Source organism: Onthophagus taurus, chromosome 3 (assembly GCF_036711975.1).
Source record: "Onthophagus taurus isolate NC chromosome 3, IU_Otau_3.0, whole genome shotgun sequence".
NCBI classification, from domain to species: domain Eukaryota; kingdom Metazoa; phylum Arthropoda; class Insecta; order Coleoptera; family Scarabaeidae; genus Onthophagus; species Onthophagus taurus.
The window spans coordinates 16460157-16484956 of NC_091968.1; the positions used below are offsets into that span (position 1 = coordinate 16460157).

General features: G+C 36.4%; 1 protein-coding gene across 1 annotated transcript; it reads right to left on the reverse strand.

Moving 5' to 3' along the window:
• Positions 1 to 7559: 7559 nt before the first annotated feature.
• On the reverse strand, positions 7560 to 24461 carry LOC111428655 (sodium-dependent nutrient amino acid transporter 1-like). Its single transcript, XM_023064296.2, has 6 exons — positions 23996 to 24461; positions 23828 to 23945; positions 23391 to 23772; positions 23063 to 23336; positions 17429 to 17654; positions 7560 to 8581 (listed from the first exon to the last, which is right to left on the reverse strand). Exons 1-6 carry the CDS (start codon positions 24101 to 24103, stop codon positions 7677 to 7679), a joined length of 2013 nt encoding a protein of 670 aa, XP_022920064.1. The 5' UTR covers positions 24104 to 24461; the 3' UTR covers positions 7560 to 7676.
• Positions 24462 to 24800: the final 339 nt, after the last annotated feature.

Below are 24800 nucleotides of genomic sequence, written 5' to 3' on the forward strand. Positions count from 1 at the left end.
TTCGTCTACTACTAGCAACACTTATTTCCTACATAAATAACGTGGATCTCACCAGATGGACAAACCAAGAATCAAATCGATCTCATCTTGACACGGATCCAAAGTACTCGACTGTAGATGCTATAGAGGCGTTAGCATCAACTCCGATCACTATTTAGTTGCTGGGTCTCAGAGATCAAATATCTAATACAAGAAATGGAAACGTGGAGATAACGATAACAAGATATAACGTCGGGAAACTGAAAAACGTTGAAGTATTAGATACATTTACATCTAGGGCGGAACAGAGATAGAACCGGGCAATGATGAGGATGCTGGTCCTACTGGCATAAATACTGCCTGGAGAATCTTGCAGACAACACTAGCTGAAATTTCGGAAGAGGTGCTGGGCTAAAAATCAAGTGAACAGCAAAATGAGTGGCTCTACGAAGAATGTAAAATGAAAAGGAGAATAACTAAAGCCAACATTGAAGACTACAAAAACAGAAGGAGCAATAGAGAGCTTGAAGAGATGGAACTTATATGAATCGAAAACCTTTTAATCCAAAAGTGAAGCAAATTAAGGACACTGATAAACTGACTAAATACTGAGAAAAGTGTAATACTGAGAAGATGGCGGGACCACTTTAGTATACTATCACTCTCTGATAGTGAACAACAAGAATATAATAATATGCACAACCGAATGTGAATCAAAGAATTTAACGTCTTCAAAAGAACCTTTTTAAGAAGCGAGAAAAGTCTTTCAATCTCTATCAAGTAATAAATCTCCAGAGACTGATAGTTTACGATCGGAACTTTTTAAACACAGCGTATTCACGATACAATTCTGCAGACTACTGACATAAGTTTGGCAGGAACACCTAATACCAGAGGAATAGAACACTAGGATTATATGCCCAGTATACAAGAAAGGAGATGTATACCACTGCGCATATAAAGCCCTGTCGGTAATACTTAACAAACGACGGATACCCTATAAAACATACAGGGACCATACCAGAAGGAATTAAAAACAAATAACTCTATTCGTTACCTTTCGGCTATTAGACAGGTACTTGATATTGGGTTGGGTTGGGATATCGACTGTCATTATATCTTCGTGGAGTTTAAGAAAACTTATGACACAGTTGCCGACGTGGTTAGATTTATTAAAATCAACCGATTCAGATGAGTAGCACATGTAATGAGACTGGGCGAAAATGAACCGACAAAAATAATAATGTTGCTTAGACCGTCGAAACATGAAGATGACGGAGACCGAAACTCAAATTTCATAACGATGTGAATCCTGTATCACATCGTTATGGTAATAAGCTTAACTTATCATAACTTATCATCGTCGCATAATCGCGTCTCTTGAGTTTCTAAGTAGTGTTGTGCGATTGTTATATTGGAGGCTTCTTTTTTGTTTTTTACATTCACCCGCGGGTGCTGGTCAGCGTGGTGTTTGATTTTGTTCGGTTTTGCATTCAACATTTTTCGAAGGATTAATATATCTATTTTTACATATTCTTTCTTCCGCCGCGTTGTCGTATTCGCTCGTGTTGACCTTTGTCCTGTCGTTGGAACCGGAATCCCCGTATCGATGTCGGGGTGCAAGATCTGCTCGTCTCGCCTGTCATCCAAGAGTCCTGGCCTTCAGTGCGGCGGCTACCACGGGAACTTCCACGCCAAATGCGTAAAAATTTCGTCCGATGCGCTTGAACAAATTAAGGCGTCTTTTGGAAATGTTCCAAATGTCGAGGAAATTTGGATAAATCCGTCTTCTAGTGGCCCTAGCAATGCTCAACTGTACCGTCTCTTATCATCTATTCAGAATGATGTAAAGAATTTATCAAACAAATACGACGAGATTGTTAAGTCAATTTCCTTCTACGGCGACAAAATCACTGATTTCGAGCGAGCCCTTAACAATTTCGGTTATAAGATTAAGCAAGTCGATGCGCTGGTCGCTGTAAATTCTAAACTTAAGGCTGATCTAGCTGCTGCGGAGTGTCGCCTTGATCACCTCGAGCAGTATTCGCGGCTCAATAATCTGATCATCGCGGGAGTTCCCGAACATGTAGGAGAAAATCTTCCCGAAATTGTGTCCAACATTGCGGAAGCTATCAAATCTCCTATTGTGGCTTCCGATATAGATGCAGTTCATCGCTTGCCTCAAAGACCATCTCCAGGAAAAGACAAGTCGCGCGCTAAGGCCATTATAGTAAAGTTCACCTCCAGAATAACACGTGACCGTATTTTTAGCGCGGCCAAATTATATCGTCGCAGTGCCAATGGGCGTTGTCTGTCGATTCCCGACGTTGCGGATAATCTTTACATTAATGAACATCTTACAGCTCGTAACATGGACCTCTTTAGTAAGGTGCGTGAAATCGCGAGAAATAAAAACTACAAGTATATCTGGACGAAGAGCTGCGTGTTCCATGTGCGGAAAGATGATAGAGCGAAGATTTTGGTGATCAAATCGTCGTCTGACTTGAATAAATTGTAAGATGGCCCTCGTCGTTTTTATTGTTGTTCCTATCACTTTTTAACGGTTTATGGGTATCAGCTTCTATTATCAGAACGTCCGTGGTTTACGATCCAAGACTAATACTTGTTCAATCAATTCACATGCCTTATTGGCGGATTTTATCTGCCTTACTGAAACATTTCTTAATGATAGCATATCCGACAAGGAGTTACTCAACTCATCTTATACCGTATATCGTCGCAATAGAAATTCAACGGCTTCCACCAAGCGCGATGGTGGCGGAGTCCTTATAGCTGCGAAGCATGGCTTTCATACCGTTCCCATGCCGAGTCTGCAAAGTGGTGCGGAGGACTTGTGGTTGAAAGTTCAGTGCGGTCAACTAATTTTTCTTTTGTGCTGTGTTTATCTTCCTCCTTCTGCTGATGAAGCGCTGAATCTGTTTTTGTCCAGTGTGTCTGCTGTGCGCGATGCCTACCCGGAAATTATGATTGTTATTATAGGTGATTTCAACATGCCAACTATCTCTTGGTCTATGTCTGAAGATGATGTATTAATTCCCACAGGGAATTTCGACCGTCGCGCGATTGATTTTCTTAACATTTATTCATATTGTAATTTTAGTCAATTTAATAATGTATCGAATATTAATAATAGAATTCTTGATCTTGTTCTATGCGCTAACGGTCGAGTCGAAAGCATACACCTCTGCAACGATCCACTTGTGGATCCTGACTGCCACCATCCACCGTTTGAATTCTTATTATCGGGCATGTTCATTTGTCTGAGTGATGGTCCGAATGTTCGCTTTCTTTTTAAGAACGCGAATTCCGGAGCTATCAAGTGTTTCTTAAATAGTATCGATTGGCAGACTGTTTTTGCTGGGATGGGCGTGGAGAGCATGGTTAAAGTTTTCTATGACCGCGTTAATTATGTAATTAACAGAGACGTTCCTAAGCGCTTTCTGCCTAAGCAACGTTTTCCTTACTGGTACAAACGTTCAACTATTCGTGTCATTAAAGAAAAGCTACTTTACCATAAAAAATGGAAATCTACTCGACATAATAGTGATTACTTGGCTTTCTCTATCTTGCGCTCCAGGTCTAAGAGGCTTATTGCGGCTGATTATAGAGATTACTTAAACTCGATTCAGGCGGGGGTTATGGAAAATCCCAAAGGAATCTGGTCCTTTGGTAAGTCCAGGAAAGGGGATGTGTCTGGCTTGCCGGCCGCTATGTTTTCTGTTGATGGGTCAATGGTGACCTCAGGTCATGATATCCCTTGTGCATTTGCAGAGTATTTCTCCTCGGTTTTCTTAGATGGTAGTATTGACCACTCAATGGTCTTCGGTGGCCAGGGTGTTTCACCTTGGTTTTCCCCTGCTGACGCAGTCCCCAATGTTTTGACCCATCTTGACAAGTCCTCTGGCTCTGGTCCGGATGGTATTCCATCTTCCTTTTTGGGGGAGTTTGCTGCCGAACTGTCGACCCCACTTTTTCTTATTTTTTCAAAATCCTTACTCGAAGGTACTTTTCCGCGCGCGTGGAAGACAGCTTTTGTCGTTCCAATATTTAAATCAGGGAATAGACAGTTGATACAATTGGACAATTACCGTCCAATTTCTATTATCTCGTCTATTCCAAAGGTTTTTGAAAAAATTGTTTGCGATTACTTTAACCACTCTATTGCTCACTCTCTCATTACTGAACAACATGGATTCTTGTCTGGCCGATCGGTTGAGTCTAACTTAGTGTCTTATGTTAATTTTATTCATTCTACCTTAAATGAGGACTCACAGGTTGACGCAATTTATACCGATTTCTCTAAAGCCTTCGACAAGATTGACCATGGAATTCTTATACAAAAGCTGTCCTCCTTTAACATTCCTGCCGGCATTGTGCGCTGGATAATGTCATATCTTTCTGACAGAAGTCAGGCAGTTAGGATGGGTAGCTTTTTGTCGGACTACAAACCCATCTCATCTGGTGTGCCTCAGGGAAGTCACCTTGGGCCCACATTATTTCTAATTTACATAAACGACATTTCTGCTTGCTTTAAATTTTCCAAATTCCTGCTCTATGCGGATGATAACAAAATATTTACTAGAGTCAGCTCTAGTCATGACTGCCTAAGGCTCCAGGAGGACCTTGATCGTCTACATGATTACTGTCGCGTTAACAAACTTTATTTGAACTATGACAAATGCCAAAAAATAACGTTTACATGGAAACGCTATCCTATTAATTTTAATTACAACTTTAATGGTAGACCTATTATCTCTACTGACAGAGTGAAGGATCTTGGCATTATACTTGATGCCAAATTGAGATATCACCTTCACATCGAAGTCATGGTGGCGAAAGCCCTGCGTAACCTAGGGTTTGTTATCAGAATAAGTAGACAGTTTACCAATTTTACAAGCATTAAATCCCTTTATATGGCATTTGTTAATAGCGTATTATCCTATGGTTCCATAGTGTGGAATCCTATGTACGCGGTCTATCGTGATCGCATCGAAGCGGTTCAACGACGCTTTGTACGCCATCTGGCTTACAAATATCATCTTCCCTATTGCGATTACGATAGACGCTGTGTGGTTTTTAACTTATTATCCCTGCGGCAGCGTCGGCTAGTCTCAGACTTAATTTTTCTTTTCAAACTGGTCAGTGGCTTGCTGGACGCACCTGATCTTCTGTTTGTGTTGAACTTTAATGTACCACAGCGTTTCACGCGGCGGAATACTACATTCCTTTTAGGCACATCGAACACGAACGCTCATCTAAACTCGCCTATCGTTCGGCTTTTGAATACTTACAATCAGGACTTCAACCATGTTACTCTATTTGGACTCTCGTTGCGCTCATTTAGAGAATTACTATTACGTAACGTTTAGTTGTTATCTTCTGTATTGTAGTACAATTATATAATATTTTTCGCTTTTTTTTTTGTAATTTTTTTTTAATTAGCAACTATCAATGCTGTTATTATTATTTTCATAGTTAATGTTATAATTATTGTTATTTTTTTTTTCTTTTCTCGTTTTCTTGCTTGGTATGTAGTTAAGTGCTTTGTTTTTATGAGGATGCTTCACTGGGGATATCCTCCCTGTTTGTGTCCCAATAATAAATAAATAAATAAATAAATAATAAAATAAATGAAAAAAAATAAAATAAATAAATAAATAAACTTAAACCTAAACTTATGGTAATAAGAATAAATAGAAGGAGGATGTGGAATAGGGAAGATTTAGAATTTTTTTATTGTATTACACTGTTGGAAATAATTCACGAGCACACCCTATACAATCTGAACGCGTGAAGATAAATCCATAATATTTACGGAGCACAAAGGTTTACTGTAGACGAGTTTATTCATCGAGTTTCGAGTTGTTCCGTCGCAGCATTGTTGACTGAGCCGCCCTTCCAAGTGGAACATTCCGTCGCTATGGAGACCGAAGTGGATGGAAAACACCGGTCTTCTTAGTGTGGTGTGAGGGACCACATTGTTATCGTACTCTGTGCGCAATGGATGGGCGATCGCCTTACTTAAGCGAGGAATGTTTGTGTGTATGCACATTGAGGGTGTATCGTTCTGTGAAATTGCGCGTCGTCTCGAGCGGTCGTTATCGGCAGTGCAATGGGCGTGGCGAGAATGGTCTCAGGTAGGACATAGGTACCTTCAGCCGTGGCCGGAACGTCGTATGTGTCCTCGTCAAGGCAACTTGGAGCTGTTTGGCCACCGGCAGGGGAAGGCGCACTCACTACGCGAACTGTACGGCGGCGTTTGGTAGATAGTGGATTACGAGCGCGTCGTGCGATACAGCGGATTCCAGTAACACCCGAGCACCGCAGCATACGTCACGAGTGGGTCGACGCTAGGCATTAGTAGGTTGCCGAGTAGAGAGCCATTTTGTTTTCCGACGAATCAAGATTCGAATTGAGCACCGGTGATGCGCGAATTTTAGTTCGTCGGAGCCGTGGTGATCGTCTACTCGAGCAGTGTGTGCAAGAACGGCCTATCCACCGACAACCGAGCATTATGGTATGGGGTGCGATTACATATGGTGGACGTACATGTCTGCTGCGTGTATAGCAGACCATGACGGGTCAACGATACGTAGATGAGGTGCTACGGTCCGTTGAGCTTTCCTATGTTCGGCGGCTCCCAGGTCTGCTATACATGCACGACAACGTACGACAGCACATCGGGCGTGTTGTACAGACCTTTGTGGAAGAGCACCGTATACAAATGCTTCCATGGCTAACTCGGTTTCCACATCTGAATCCGATCGAACATGTTTGGGACATGACTGGTCGGAGACTTCTACGTTATCCGGCTTCATCGGCTAACATTGAGGAGCTATGGAGGCGAGTTGAGGTGGCATGGTTGGCCATCCCTCTCGCTACAATACAGCGACTTATAGACTCCATGCCACGTCGTGTAGCGATGGTACGCGAACCTCACGGGGGATACTCTCGCTATTGATGTTTCTCCTCCCAGCAGAGTTATGCCGCTCTCCATGTGAGAGTAAGTTACACTACTTTAGTACTACTTCCATACCAATTTACCATTTTATTGCGCTAGACACACGCGTTCAGATTATACAGGGTGTGCTCGTGAATTATTTCCAACAGTGTATTATTGTTTAGTTTACTTCACTTGGTTTGTATTTGTAAGAGCATGATTGGGTCTGAGACAAGGACAAAATTGATGACGGACGTCATAATATCTTTTAAGACAATAGTTGTAACACCATGTCTGTGATGATTATCTTTATTACCAGAGAAGTACAGGCATGTTGCACTTTGTTGGGACTGTTGTTGTTGGGCCAAAACCTAGATATCTTATTTAACTGATTCCCAAGATGTTGAGCATCAGTCTTTGCATTTCGTATGTATTATTATGCATTTTACTAAGTTTATACACGGACCTCACGTTCCATGTGCTAATCTTTAACTGATGTTTTCATAGTTTTATTTATCACTGTTGGAGGTTAAACGATTCGATTTAAATGGTTTATTTTATTGTTCCCCATCATTATAAAGATATAATCACCAATACACCAAATAATCAAACATAATAATAAATCTGACAGAAAAAAATTTATATTTCCTATCAAAATGGTATACAGAAAGATAAATATCTTACTAAACAAAATTCGTAGATATTGTATATAATATATTAAAAGTCTTCATAACATTCAACTATCACTGGAAATCACACTTTTTGTTACAGTTCTTTCGTCCATTGTCGTACTCTCCATTGAAACATCTCCCATCTTTTCAACATAGGCATTCCATTCAACTTCTAACTTATCCAGTTTAACGTGCTCAATACGACACCATTTTTGATATTCGGCCGGAAAGGAACGGCTGCATCGATGTTTACACTTGAGCGTCGTCATCCTGTACCGTATTTCCCGATTTGGAAAAAAGTTCTTTCTATTTTCTTTATCGATAGGATTAAACGGACTCCACTTCTCATTACTTTCAATAGCTTTCTCATCCTTTTTTCCTCGATTAACGCAACACCGATACATTCCAATTAACAAAACCGGAGCCAACGTCATAACTGCATAAAGATACGCTAAAATCGGAATATATCCTCTCCCTCCACATATAAACGATCGATATTCGTGGTTATAAGCGACGAAAATAAATACGGAAATAGCAAGAATAGGCGAAGTTTTCCAAAACGTTACCCAATATTTTTCCGGATTTACTCCAAAAGTAAATAAATAATCGTCTAATATGCGTCGACTTGAATACGCGAAAAATAGAACCGTATTGAAAAGTAAAAATAATCCGGAAACGACGAACGGTTTTGAACATCGTTTGAAAGAGGCGACAAAGAAACCGCCGATGCTGGTAAGTATGACTACGTTGAAAAGAAAACTTCCGGCACAAATCGCAGAGTAAACGTAGAATTTGTAACGGTTTAATACGGGGAAACGTTGGCTTATCGAATCAGAAAGACAGATTACATTGTAAAGTGGTGCTAGAATACCGATGTAAAAAAGGCCGCTGTACCAAATGGGGATAGTTAATCGACGGATTCCAGTTTGGTCTAAAATATCGGGGATGAAGGAGAAAAGTATATGGAAACCTGTAACAGAAAAATAAAATTAAATTAAATTGGGTTGTTAAATGCTACAATTTTAATTAATATTGTTTATCTACGACTGCTTGGATAAGTCATCATTACCACACTCGTCTGAGGTGATTTGAGTTACGTAATGAAGTTCATTACCGCACTGGTTTCATTACGTAACGGATGTTTAGCCCAATTAGAACAGACTTAATTTATTGAAACAAGCAACAATACAAAAGAAAAAGTGCTACTTATTTAAAGAGAAACAATACTATTTGTTATAAACATTAATTGTTATGTTTTGACATTTCGAAACACTTATTCCAGATGAGTAAACATGTTATTGAAACTGGAATTAATTCAAAATTGTCAACAATAATTTCAAAATATTTTTATAAATGCCAAAATAGACCTTTTTAAAGAAATTGATTTTTAAGTAATTTTTAGCAGTCGTAGATAAAATGTTGTATATCACACGTGGGCTAGAGCATAATAATAGTACGGTGTGATTACATGACTCGGTCTACGACCTCGTCGTGCAATTCTCCACACTCATGCAATTATGTTTCTAGCCCACTTGTAATATAAATAACTATTATGCCCGTTTTCATGATCCACATTATCATTAAAAGATTAAGAATATATTCGTTTAAACTTATACATAATTAACTTTAAGCACTTTAATAGAACTTTTAGATAAACAAATCTGGAATATCAATAAATATAAAGATGTTGATACATTCATTAATATAGCTAATTAACACAATTAGCAGCAATTCGATTATTGTGAAGTGAGTATATTACCGAAAGCTGGTAGGTGCTTGAATCAATGTATTCTGTATATCAATAAATAATAATTTATTTTCATAATTTCTGAACTTGTGTAATAAAATCTTCACTAGTTAGTATACCATCATAGGTGCACGTTGAAAATTGCTAAAAAAAGCTGCTCACCTGGATCAGGTGTTACAAGTACCACGATAGTAAACGCTCTCAAAATCAACAACTATGGGATACATCTTTTCGCTTTAGCGGATGCCGAAGTGATGTGTTTTTATTAATCGTGGAATGTAAAGGGAAACCCAGAAATAGTTTTAATGAGTTTTTCTAACTTTTAGGTAAAAATATGGGAGTTTTACTGTCTACACCATTCTACACACTAACCGCCATACCTTTGCGTTATAATATAAAAGATACGTAAAAAAATCTGTTTTTTTTTTAATTAGATTTCTTAATGGAGCGCAAGTATAACATTTGTAAAGTAACCCAAATGTTGAAATACAGAACAAAAGAGTCTCTTCCTTTATACATCTCGGATTTTGCACCGTTCGAGGATGTAAAAAGAATCCATGAAATAACAAACATATTAGGAATGTGTGTCAAAATCGAAGAGTACAGAAAGCCAAAACAAATGCCCCAGTGCAAAAGGTGTTAAGTTGGAGCCACACCAAAGCTTACTGCCACAAAAATCTGAGATGTGTTAAATGTGCTGGTGAACACTAAATGTTTCAACTGTGGACAAAATCATCCAGCGAATCAACCATTACAATATTTATCACACAATTCACCCGAGTACGGCTCGAGGTGGAAGTGAAATTATTATTAAAAGGAATATTGACCACTATTTGAACAATACAATTAGTACTGAACGACATCAAACTACAGTGGTAAAAGTTCAAACTGCTAATGGCTTAATATCTGTAGGAGCAACGTACATAACACCGAGACATAATGTCAAAAGAGAAGATTATCGGGAAATTCTACTACATTTTGACAACAAATTTATACTTGGAGGAGACTTTAATGCAAAACATATGTCTTGGGGTTCTCGCTTGACAAATAAAAAGGAAAAGAACTGAACCATGCAATAGTGGCCCTAAATTGTGAGGTGCTCTCCACTGGGAAGCCAACTTACTGGCCAATAGATAGAAGTAAAATTCCGGACCTGCTTGATTTTTTTATTACGAAAAATATATCGCTTAACTTCGTAAACATAGAAGAAGAGTTAGGGCTGAACTCAGATCACTCACCAGTAATTATTACTCTAAATAACAAAGTATGTAACAAAGAACCCTTTTTATCACTCACTAATAAACTCACTAATTGGAATCTATTTCAACAAACATTAGATAATAAAATTCATCTTAATGCTCTTATGATGAAAAACGAAGACATTGACAATGAAGTAGAAAAGTTCTTAAAAGACATACAAAACGCAGCTTGGGCCTCAACACCAATTTTAACACCAAAACCTAAATCTAATATTTATCCTAATTTCATTAGAGACAAAATTGCAAAAAAACGGAAAGCGAGAAAGAAATGGCAAACCAATAGAATTCCTAGTCATAAAACTAAATTAAATAAAATAATAGCCGAATTAAGAGCATTAACATATAGCCACAAAGATAATAATATTCAAAATTACTGAAAAGACCTTACTGACGATAGATTGACGGAAGGCAACAAGAAAACTTAAAGTTCCAAAAACACATACACTTCCAATTCGAAATAATAATGGAAATTGGGCTAACAGCAATCAAGAAAAAGTTAATTTTCTTGCTGAACATCTGAAAGAATCTTTTACATCAGACAGTCCAACAACTATGCTAAATAGTGTTCCTAGCGTAATTCAAAGTGGTCAGCAGAGAAAAGAAAGAACTGTATTATGAAATACAAAAACTAAATATAAAAAAATCAGTATGACCTAATTAATAGAGAAACATTGAAACATCTACCAAAACGGGCGAACAGAAATACTTCCCAAGCATATGGAAAGTTGCTGAAATAATGTGTGTCAAATACCAAAACCTGGTAAACCCCCACAGGTGTTACATCATATAGGCCAATCTCATTATTACCATTACAATCAAAACTGCTTGAAAAATTACTATTAAAAAGACTAAAACCTGTTATAGAAGAAAAAGCCCTAATACCAACACATCAATTTGAGTTTCGGAATAAACATGCAACAATAGACCAAGTGCATAGAATAACGAATACTATCGAAATAGCAATGGAAGAAAATAAAGTCTGCTCCGCCGTATTTCTAGATGCTGCACAAGCTTTCGACAAAGTCTGGTTAGATGGTTTAAATTACAAACTAGACCAAATATTACCATCAATGTACAGTCAATTATTAATATCGTATCTTTCTGATCGATATTTTAGAGTAAAATACGAAAACGCTTATTCACCACTACATGAAATACGAGCCGGAGTTCCTCAGGGAAGTGTGCTCGGTTCATCACTGTACAGGGTGGTTCAAATTCGATGTCCGAATAGGCTAACTCGGAAACTATAAGAGTTAGAAAAAAAGTAGCTAACATGTCATGATCTCGTTTTTCGAGAAACTGCTAATACCGAAAACCTCATAGCGCTATCGTCTTTTGTTTTTCCCCTAGAGGCCAAAATTGAAAATATCGTAAAACCAGCAAGCGCAATTATCTTGGTTATTATTATAGCTGGAGTATTATAACTACGACATTATATAGACACTTTTTTACAGTGAATTTGATGACGTAGTCAAAAAAATTTTTTCAGTTTTAGATTTTGAGATATTATCACAATGTTCGTTTCTTTAAATGGAAACAACCACTGATTATTCGCTTATTAAATTCGATATTTTTTTCTGATTACAAAAATATAGGGTTTGACAGGTCTATTTCTTATTGTTTTAGAATAAAGCTAAAAATTAACTTTTCTTTTAGTGTTTTCCAAGAACTTAAATTTACAGTTTCCTGTAAATTAGGGTACTATAATTAAAAATTAAAAAAACATATTTCTGATATTTGAAACAAATATATTTGTTGAACTATTTAATTTATATATGTAATTATACAAAAGTTGGAATAGACTGCATTATTTCACATTTTTTATTAATATTTAATATTATTCTTAAATGACTTAATAAATTATTGATAGATGGTGCCATATGTTTTTTTTTAATTCAAATAAACATAGCAACACTTGTTTGTATTCAAAAATTTTCAGAAGTGTCACTTTAAAAATCCTGTTTTTTAAGATGGATTATGAAAAGTTTAACATGTTAGAATGTTACATATTAGAAAATAAAGTAAATTTTATATAAATTTTTAGTAGAATAATTTTTAGTTATAGTACCGTAATTTACAGGAAACTGTAAATTTAATTTCGTCGACGACACTATATAGATGGAAATTTTATAAAAAAAGTTTATTTTTAGCTTTATTCTAAAACAATAACAAATAGACCTTTCGAACCCTATATTTTTGTAATTAGAAAAAAATAACGAATTTAATAAGCGAATAATCAGTGGTTGTTTCCATTTAAAAAAACGAACATTGTGATAATATCTCAAATTCTAAAACCGACAACATTTTTTTGACTACGTCATCAAATTCTCTGTAAAAAAGTGTCCATATAATGTCTTAGTTATAATACTCCACCTATAATAATAATAACCAAGATAATTACATTTGCGGGTTTTACGATATTTTCAATTTTGGCCTCTAGCGGAAAAACAAAAGACGATAGCGCTATGAGGTTTTCGGCATTAGCACTTTCTCGAAAAACGAGATCATGACATGTCAGCTACTTTTCTTCTAACTCTTATAATTTTCGAGTTAGCCTATTCGGACATCGAATTTGAACCACCCTGTACTTACTCTACACATTCGACCTTCCTCAGGTACCAGAAACTTTAACAGCTAGATTCGCAGATGACACAGCGATCTTGGCTGTTGCAGAAAATGAAGTAGTTGCAGCAAATAAGTTACAATTGGCCTTAAATTTAATAGAAAACTGGACCAAACGATGGCTAATAAAACTAAATACAAATAAATCGACATACATAAACCTTACTTATAAGAAAGTAAACTATGTCCCAGTACACATAAATGGCAATGCTGTCCCTTACGCCGACACCGCAAAATATCTTGATATGACGCTGGATGCCAAACTCAAATGGAAAGCTCATGTCAAAAAAAAAGTGAGGAACTTGATATCAAATTTAGACACCTATATTGGCTTATTGGCAGAAAATCAACGCTATCACTAAGTAACAAGTTACTAATATACAAGCGAGTATTAAAACCAAAATGGACACACGGAATCCAACTGCGGGGTTGTACCTGCAAGACAAATTCAAGTCTGATTCAAAGATTCCAGAACAAAGTACTAAGGTGTATAGTGAATGCACCCTGGTATATAAGAAACACCGACCTCCATCGCGACTTGAAAGTAGCATCGGTGTCATCAGAAATTGCATCATTCGCATCTAAACATGAGAAGAGAATGCACGATCATCCCAACATCGAGGCCATTCAGCTTCTCGACAACGAGGATGTCCTGCGTTGCCTTCAGAGGATGAAGCCGTTCGATTTAGTGACTTAGTGCCCTAGTTGATTCAAACGCGAGCAATAGTGCCGAATTATAACAAAAGCAATAATACTCTAAACGTGTGGTCCGCGTATCGCAGTGTGTTTTGTGTTTCGGTCTTAAAACGGTAAAAACATGACAATATTTATCAATTTTATTATGGGTAAAGCAGACTGGACCACTAGGAAAAGCTACAAAACATTATCTAGTTTAATTTGGTGTTAAAAATAAGTAACTAATTAGTATGTATTTACTAGGTGTTATACAGTTGTGCTATGCATAATATAGAAAAAAAAAAGATTTCTTAATAACAATATAGTCAGAACATAGAGGGCTCAACATAGAGGTTGATAATCTCGATACCTTTGCAAATAAGGTAGCCAACGATTTCTAGTATTCAAAGTATTCTTTTTTTAAAGCATTTCATAGTACTATTTCATAGTATGTTCCTTAGTATACATATTTAAGATAATTTTAAGTCTAATTCTCCATTTCTTCAAGGAGGGCCATATGAAGCAAATATGTTCAATGCCATAACGCAAAATGTGACGTAATCTATTCACCGACCTATCCTACAAAATCATGTTTTCAAGTATCGGTACAATTTGATGTCAGTGATCAACAGCGCCATGTATATTCCTCCCGATCCTGATCCTATCTGTGTTGTGATGTTTGGCACATACGGTTTTCATTTTGTTTTTCTCTTCCTTCCAGGCCTTGTCTGCCCAGTTCAGTCTGTTCTAAGCAACCTCTCTCTCACTCCTATGGCGCCACAGCTCAAATAGAGCCTTGGCCTTCTTTATCTTTTGCCTCCAGTACTGCCGATTAACACTCTCTTGAGGGACTCTCTTCCAGGTTCCGACGCACATGAATCGTTGTGTTCGTGCTTCCTTCGTTTTTGTAGCCTCCTTCATAATCTCTTGCTTTGCTTATTCGTCTGGCTCATTCATGCCACGTTGCGGTATTTCAAGCTGACAATTTTTGAGATTCCTTGAACAGCTGGTTAAGTTATATGGTTATGTTGTATCGCCTTCTTAATATCACATCCCTCTTTATTGGAACAAAGATTTTCCTCAGTATTTTTCTTTAAAATACTTACAACTTATTTTCTACACTCTCTGTCATAATCGATGTCTGTTTTATCGACTCTAATTTTTGACTATCTATGTACAGTTTTGAGTATGTATTATATAGACACAGAGTATATAGATCAGAGCTTGACTCCTCACTTCTTTAGCATTGTGCTCAGTGTATGTTTATTAAATTCTCTGACCAGGGACGTTTGAGGATACGGTTTGTTCAACGTCAAGAAACCCAACTTGGAAGACCAAAGATTCTTCTATAGGGGTTACCATTACTTAGCCGATGTGTTCAAGTTTCAAGACGCCTTAGTGAGAGCCTTGCATTTCCTGAGGAACACGAACGGGGACGTAGAGGTAGGATTTCTTGGTGCGTCTTCAGTAGATTGTGAAAAATTTCCCAGTTTTATTCATCCCAGAAATCGGCATTTTATGCTGCTTCCGAGACTCCTTCACCAATCGTGTGAACCCCGTTCTTTGATTTCACACAGTTCTGTTACCTATGTTGCCTGCAGTATCAGTAATTTGCGTTTAGATACTATTATTTCCCCAATTATGCCATTAAGTGATAAAAATATTGCGGCTGGTGCGGTCTTGTCTACCCTATCTGTATCTGACTGGTAAGCATAACTTTGCTATCGACAACCTCAACGAAATACTTGGTAGCCATTTCGGCAACAATGTCGATATCGGCAATTTAGAGGGTTTCATATCTTGTGGGATTTTATTCTCGTTAAATGAGCGATTTTGGTTTTCTCAGCTTCAAGGTTTTCTTAACCTGGTAATTCATCTCATATGCTGTTAATTTGCATTTGAATTGTATGTTACTCTCTAGTTAGGGTAATGATCTCGGAAATTGCGATGATTTGATGATATTCCTTCCCTCAACACACTATATTATACAAGGCGAGTGATTCTTGTTATTGTGGAGGAGCTGGGATTCGGTTGCACACATACACCTTAACTATTTCCGAAGTCTAGTATCTCGTACTGCAATTTGTTGTAGTACCCAGATGATGAGGCTGTAGTACAGCCTCATGATCTGGGTACAGCCTTAGTACAGCCTTAGCGTAGAATTGATTGAACCAGTGATCTTATATGTGGACATGCCATCGTATTTTTTAGTTAGAGCGTTCTGGTCCTGCTTGAGAAAGCCAGAGGCAAAGTTTTTTTTCTTGCCGAGCTGTACCATGAGGTACAGATGTTAAAGAGAAGTCCGTCGAAAGTCGATTCCATATTGTTGGATTTGATCGTCAGAATATCGTCTCCGCAGTAGTTCATCATGCAGCATGTATCAGTCATTGCCAAGATTAACAGGAAAATGAGACGAATGTATCACTTTATAGTGTAACCCATCAGCAGCAACAGCATCTACGAAGCATATCTTCCCAAAATGTGCAAAAGCGGATTCAAATCACTGTTGATTTTGTGAAAGTACTCTAGAGCACCATATTGTAGCGCTCGTTTTCATAATGTACTGCTGATTGGTGTCTGAGCAGGTAATACCATAACTGCTTTATTCCATAAAAAATCATCCCCGATTTGTTTGTAATTTTAAATTTATATAGCTCGTGCAAAAGGTTAGTCGGTGGACTTAACACTTACATCAATTAATTAACGATGTGTTGTCACGACGCAGGAAAATAAATTTTGCATAAACAACAGCTCAAGCTGTTTATTGTTGGTCGATCTCGTAACTCCACTACATCAACTGTAATTCAATGACACAGATAATCGATGGTCATAGCACCCAATTTGTATTTTTGCTAAGTGTAGGTGTTTATGGTGTTCTGCCAATGAAACCGTACACAATTACTTCACCCAGGTAAACAATTGCAAATCCTCGATGGTGTCCCGAAAGAACCTCTATCGTTTTATTCATTTTGGGTGGAAGAGCAGAAACTGATAATTGCATTGGCCCAATCTGTGGTGAACTATACAGCAATTCTTCTATGGGTGGGCAGTTGAGAGTCTAGGCAAATCACCTATTGGCTTTCCGCAAATATTGAAAAACAGACCAAAAGTAGAGCAAAACCACTTTCTATTTTCGGGGTTGCAGGATATACATATGACATAATCTAGTTTATATAATAAAAATAAGTACATCGATCAAAATGCTTTCCCTTTATCACCACTAATTAAAAATCTACGCCACATTACATTTTAAGATGCTGCTGATGATTCTTTCCAAAAGAAGTATCAGTAGCAATCTGTAAAAGACGCCAACCAAAAAGTGTAATATGGTGTGGTGCTGGATTTCATAAGAAGTGTTAGAGACTTTATTTTATAAACTATTAGCTTGTATTTTTATTTTAAAAGTAATTTAGTATAAGTCACTTTAGCTAGTTGATTATGAATTCGGTCGTAGAACTAATAATTAAAATAAAGTACTTATGAAGAAAAAATTAAATAAATAAAAAGTACTTACCGGTAATTACTAGACATTTTGAATTGACGAGTTTCAAATGATACAGGAGTTCTTGACATATTAAAGAACTTGTACAGGCGATGAACGAGAAAATGACAATTTTTATATGCGACGCTAAAATAATTGCAAATTTTGTGTCTATCGATTTTGGTTTGATCGTTGACAGCCAGATTATATATCCAAAACCGGTTGGTCTCACAGTATATAAAAATATGTCTGACCAAAACTGAAATAATGAAAACAACAAATAAATAAAATATGCTATAGTTTGTGTATTCAACTATACAGCTTAAGGTATTAATTTAATTTATAACATTTTTGGTTATATCGTAGCTATTTTGTTAAAATTACACTTAAGAGATTTGTAAGTTTTGATAGATTTACTAATTTTCTACATAGAAAAATAAATAACATTGCTTTCAATTGCTTGACTATGTGACAAGCATTTAGTATTTTGGCGGCAATCGTCAGTTTTAAATCACTTTCAATCATTTTAGTTACACACCAATAAAGTGTTAATAATAAAAAATATTATGCTCAAAACTACTTAGGCATGAAATAAGTAGTACACGCGCAGTAAGAAAGAGGTGGTGTGCTAAATCGAGGTTATGCTTAACTGTCGACTAAGTAGTGTACTAGTGGAAAAAATTAGGCTTAAAAGAGAGCTAACGAGATATAGTACTCTATAAATGATTCAGAAACGAGATTAAGAAGTTAAATCAATTACTTGTAAAGCTTAGGAGAATATTGGCAGAAGAGATGTTATAGAATTACGACTTCCGTTAATAGACATAGAGGAACTGAGTCTATCTGTACAATGCATGCTTAAGGAGAAGTTCTTTCTTGGATCTTGGAAGGACTGAAAAAAAGCGTGGCAACAAGACAAATTTGCATGCACATTAAGTTGAATATACTGTTCGAACTAATAACTAGAGGAAGGGTTCATAAAGAAATTAAGCAGGAAAAAGGTCTACCTAATGAACAATATGGGTTTCCAAAGGAAAGGTAACTACTATACAGGTGATGAAGAGAGTTGAAGGTTTGCAGACGTGTTTTCTTCTTTCTTTGTGGGGATGTTAATATAGGCTTGAGAAGTATTTTGAAGTAATCATTTTGTTAATCATCAAGCGCTATATCAAACAAAATATTGAACGAGTTGCCTTCAAAGTATATAGAGACCCGGAAGTATTATGATTATAGATCCAGCAAGCGAGGTAGGAAGCACCTCGCTCCTGCTCATACCCTAGAATCCCATCTATGAGATGGTCAGAGATATGCAATCTGAACTGCGTTCAAGTAAGATGAACACCTTGATTAGGTTGTTGAAAATTGTTGTTTGCGTGAGCAAGTAGCGTATCTTATATCTCGTGATTATGATTTAGAACAGTAACTTCGTCATAAATTTACTGAAAGTGCTTGCTGCACTTGCTTCTCAAGTGGGATTTAATATGTAGCATGTGGATACCATTTGCTGTATCTCTCATTTGTAATTTCCAAAATCGTATTCCTAGATTTATTATGGTACTTTTTTGTGGTCGCCTTAAACGTGATTCTTTTCTGTCTGCTTGTAATCAAAACAGAAAATCTATGCCGTTGACTTCAACACCAAGATTGTCCATTAATTTTATCAATTGACTATGTCACCTATATATATATGTATATATATATATATATATATATATATATACAGGGTGTTTCACGTAACTGGTTCGTTAGAACTTTTTTAGGTTCCACTATTCATAGAGATTTGAAATTTTGGTAGCATGGGTTGTTCATTCTAAACTTTCAATCTAAAATATTTTCAAGATGGCCACCACTTCCGGTCTACCGGAAGTAGACCACAACTTCGTTATTTTAAATGGAATGCTATAGTTTTTATTACACCTTTCAATTATACGTAAAAAAATATGTTGACTTTGATAAAAGTTACTACTCTACAGATGCTGCCAAATAGATTGTCATTTGTTGTATCAGAGAATCTTATACAGGCTGGTCAAAAATTGAATTATCGTTTCTCAATATTCAATTGCGAGAAAGTCGAAAATTTTAAATGGAACACCCCATATTTCTTTACCCTATCAGAAAGGGAATTTAATTCTCTACAAATTATCTATAAACATTCCTATACCTATTTATTGTAGTTTTCCTGATATTGGAAAATTAATCAAAATCAGACATAAAATCCCAAAGCCCGTTTGTGTTTTTGTTAGCAGGCTAAGACATTTTGACAGTTCATCGTTTAATTTATTTAAACTATTATTGGTATTATTTCTACAATTAACTATGGTTGAATAACCTTTAGCTTGCTCGCTTTTATTTACCAAAAATAACCAACAGCAAAAAGAATAAATGAAACAATGAAAAACAACAATTTAATAACAGAAATTAGAATGAATAACATATAAAAAAACAAAAACTTAAAATTATAAAAAAATTAAAACTGTTCGATATGCTAACCATTCACCATTAAACATTTTTCAACTCTTCTTTCGACTTCTACGGTTGTGGCCCGTACAAGTTGGTCGCCATCAATAGTACGTAGTGCACGCATCACTATATCACGCAACTCTTGTCGTGTGTTGATCGGTGAATTGTACACTTGATTTTTTAAGTGACCCCACAAATAAAAATCCAATGGTGTTAAATCTGGAGATCGTCGTTTATATCCATTGCCACGAATATAAAACAAATTTAAAATATCGGCGTTGGAATAATTTGCCATGATATACAATGACTTTCACTCGTGATCAAAAGTAAGTAACAACAACAATAACACAAATATGGACCAAAAACTGTCAAAATTCCATTGCCTTCTTATAAAAAAATCAAACGTTTTCCCGCATTCCGTGCATGCTTTGATTAATGTCCCAATATCAGGGAAACTACAATAAATAGGTATAGGAATGTTTATAGATAATTTGTAGAGAATTAAATTCCCTTTCTGATAGGGTAAAAAAATACGGGGTATTCCATTTAAAATTTTCGACTTTCTAGCTATTGAATATGGAGAAACGGTAATTCAATTTTTGACCACCCTGTATAAGATACTCTGATACAAGAAATGACAATCTATTTGGCAACATCTGAAGAGTAATCGTGCCAATTTAGAGTTTTTTTTTAATGATCGTTAACTGAGATATAGGCTTTTAAAGAGCATGGTGAAATTTGCCAAAAAAAGCTTAAAATGAAAATAACTCGAAAACAAAAAATGGTAGGTACCAACAACTTTTATCAAAGTCAACATATTTTTTTATGTATAATTGAAAGGTGTAATAAAAACTATAGCATTCCATTTAAAATAACGAAGTTGTGGTCTACTTCCGGTAGACGGGAAGTGGTGGCCATCTTGAAAATATTTTAGATTGAAAGTTTAGAATGAACAACCCATGCTACCAAAATTTCAAACCTCTATGAATAGTGGAACCTAAAAAAGTTCTAACGAACCAGTTACGTGAGAGACCTGTATATGTAACCTAGTGACTAGAGAGAAGAAATTTCGTTTTTATGAGATCTTATTATACATATACATAAAAAGTGATGGGATTTACGTGGATTAACTTCCTGAGATTTTCTTTACTCAGAACGTTATAAACAACTTATCATAAAACATAAATTAATCTCAATGAAATACTGTACTATGAAATGAATATTAATAAGAAAAGTTCAGTTCGTCCGATGATGAATCTCTGAAAAATGTATCCAAGCCTACGTACGCATCGATAAGCGCTACTAAAGACGAACAAAGACGTAAGCGTCGTGAGGAGCGCGGCTAGGGCCTGGTTGTGAAATTATACAGCACGGTGAAAAGCTGCAAAGCTGGACAACATAGTAAAGGATAAGACGTTGATCATCTTTAATCTGGACTCGTAGGAGGTACCAGAGATTGATAGTGATGAACTGCGAGCTGCTTTAAGGAGGACGAGCTGCTTTAAGGCTTTTAGGAGCTTGGAAGCCTACTTGGTAGTTCCCTAACATACTCTCGGTGAATGGCTTCATTATTTCTCCCAGTATAGTCGTGTGCAATTTATAGGTTCGTTTAGCAAGGGCTCTGTAATTTTCCCAATTTTAGTGTAACAGGCAGATTACTCTTGTTATATTGTGTTGGAAGCCTTTCTTCTTGCCATATCATTGATATGAGTGTCCAGACTTCTCTAGCCAACATTACCCTACCCCCTAATCAGTTCGGCCTTTATCTTGTCTGAACGTGCACTCTCGTTACTTTTTTGTTTTTTTATTGCAGCTTTACTTTCTCGAATTTTTCTTGATTTTGTTCTGTCTTTTGTAACAGTCTATAGACGCTCCCAAAGGTACCGTCTATAGACTGTTTGTAATTCCTTCTATCCCCTCTTTATTTAGTAACTGTTCGAAGAGTTCCAATCTCACTGTAATTTTACGTCGAGTCGTTTAATATGTTCTCTCCCTTATCTTTTCACATAGCGCTTCTGAGCATAATCTTTTTTTCACACGGTTTAACGTTTGATAAAATTTTCTGACCTCACCATTTCTTATTATTATTTATTATTATTATTGCTGCCGGGCTGAGGGGAGCGCTCCTTAACGTCACCACGATCTTTAAAATCTATTGTAAGTTAAACCCTCTAAAGGTTTAGGGTAAATGTAGGTCCTTCATGAACCTTAGTATTACTCCAAGGTCTTGTTCTTTTATGTCGGTAGGTGTCAGGCAAACTCTACCGAATATTTTGTGTCTTAGGCGTCTGGCAACGCATTCACACAGTATATGTTCAGCAGTAATTACAAAGTCGACAAGTTTGATCTTCAGCTTGTCCAATAGGGAAGAGGTGGTATTTTAGAGGCGCAATGCCGGTCAGGAAGCCTAAGAGCCACCTTAGACGATCCCCTTTCCTGAGGTATCATACTCTTTGTCTGTTTATGACCTGGAAGTTCTCTCCAGCGTAAGGCTATCCATTTCTTGGATCCTTTTGTTCGCATACTTCTTCTTTCTCTTTGTATGTATTTTCTTTTCCTGTTGCCTCTTCTCTTTATACAGTGTTTCCAGTATTGTTTTTCTCAGATGAAGCTATCGGTACACCACGTTCTTTGCGCTAGACGCCGCTCTGCAGTCTTGATCAAACCTATCATCCTTGCTTCTCGTTGGTTTCATGCCTTGACCTCTGATCAAGGCTGAGTTCTGGCGATATGTGCTTTGCTTTTTTTTGACATTCGAGATCTTACTTTCGCCCTTATTAGGGAATGATCCGAATAAATGTTTCCGGCTCTTAATGAACTTATATTCAATGTGTTGGAGCTATGCCTCGCCTGTACGAAGCAGTGATCGATTTGGTTGAACATCAAGTTGGGCGATTTCCACGTAATATTTGTGTGTTTGCTTGTGATTCTGCATGGTAGGTACCATATTTCTTCATACTGCAAATAGAATGAGTCTGTTCTCATTATAGAGGTCTTCTTTTCTCATCTTAGCGTTAACGTTTCCTATTAAGATTTTTTTCCTATTACCTTACTTTGCTTTTGAAGAAGGTTACAATATGGCACAAGAAACATCAAACATTGCTGAAATAAATAGTATAACCCAGAAATATCTAGTTGTATTAGTAATAACACTTATTGTTAAAATCTCCTGAAACTTATATGTTTTAATAATTATAAATCACTTACATCGGATGTAAAGAAATTTGTTCTCAGTCCAAACAGCACGGCTCTATTGACATGAACCATATCGTGATTATGAAAAAGCGATATGAAAATCGACAAAAGCATCACGAATGTAATCACAAAATATAGATTAATCGTCATACTCTTTAGTCGTTTTATACCATGCAAAGATAATATAAATATTAAGAGCCAAGTTACAAATTGGAACGCTAAAAGTGGTTTATTCACAATCGGGAGTGTGGAATGTTTCAGTAACCCATAATTCAATACATTTTTCCTAAAAACGAAAATATTAAAAATCAGAAAAACAAATAAATAACAAATACCTAACTTTATATAATATTGAGTTGCAGAATAATGTCTGATCAAAGATTTAGACGAACAAGTGTAATTGCGAACGTGGTTTATGTGGACCGGTAGACAAATTACTCCTTGACGAGAAGCTTTAATTACTCCGTTACAAAATGTAGCTTTGAATTGGCTGGTCAGGCAATGGTAGAAAACTAATAAGGCTGTTGCGGCTGTCGAACAACTGTACAATTCGGCGGTGAGGCGAATCCACGCCACGACGTAACCTAAACCTTCAAATAACGGAGCGCAAGAAAACATGGTAATAAAACTTTGCTTCGAATAACTTCCCAAAAACATTAGAAGCATGTGAAACGGCATTGTAACTGTGATTGTTACTAAAATATACGCAAGACTCACGAAAACTAAAAAGATGATTAAAATAAGTTAAATAAATAATATGAAGAATATGTTACTTACACGGTCCATGTTTAACTACCATCTCAACAAATAAAACAATGTTTCCCAAGCTGCATTCAAGGATTATTATTAACGTAATGTATTCCACCATGGTTAACTCAACAAATTGGTTGTTATACTAAACAAATATAATAATTAATGTGCTTAGTTTAATTAATTTTATCTTACAGGAGCATCAGAACCGATTATTGCTCTATGCAATATTTTCATTCTTGCTTTCTTTATTTCTTCCGTATCTCTCGTAGGACACAACTTTTTTCTATACACCCTAATCATTTTTTAAGAAGTATTTGTTGATTTTTTTTATTTTTTGAATTAACGTGTCAAAGTCAATGGCACATACTTCATAATGGCATGTCTTTACGTTTATTAATAGGGATCTTTTTGTATTGTTTTAATAGTTCATTGCGATTCAGGTTTTATTGCCATGATATTATTTTTTCTGTGGCGTCTGTTATCATTTTTTTGCTGTTCTTTTTTCAATAATACAAATAAATATGGTGTCTATAGATGAGTTCAATCAGACAAGTCTTTCAGAAGTTACACGATCTCTTAAACGATTTCCGATTTCTGCTACTTCTGCTGGAGTACCTAATTCTAAACTATAACTTTGACTTTGATAATCAAGCGATGAATCAAACTGAACTAATGACGTTGATATTTTACTTCAACAATCTACTCGAGGTACAAAACAAAATCTAAAGCAAGCTAGATAAATATAAGGTATGCTCACACAGTGAACGAATTGGCTCTCGCACATCATTACCGCGTCATAGCCACTCTAAACAAACCTACACTTACAATAGTAGACAATAGTTGTTGCTAAGCATGACGCGGTGATGACGCACGCCGTATCTATAGTATTATGGACATGACATGGCGCTTAAGGGTTTTTATTTAGAAGCGAAAGATACATTTTAAGGTAAATTACAAACAAGACGGAGCAGCTGCAAAATCAACTAGAAACAATACC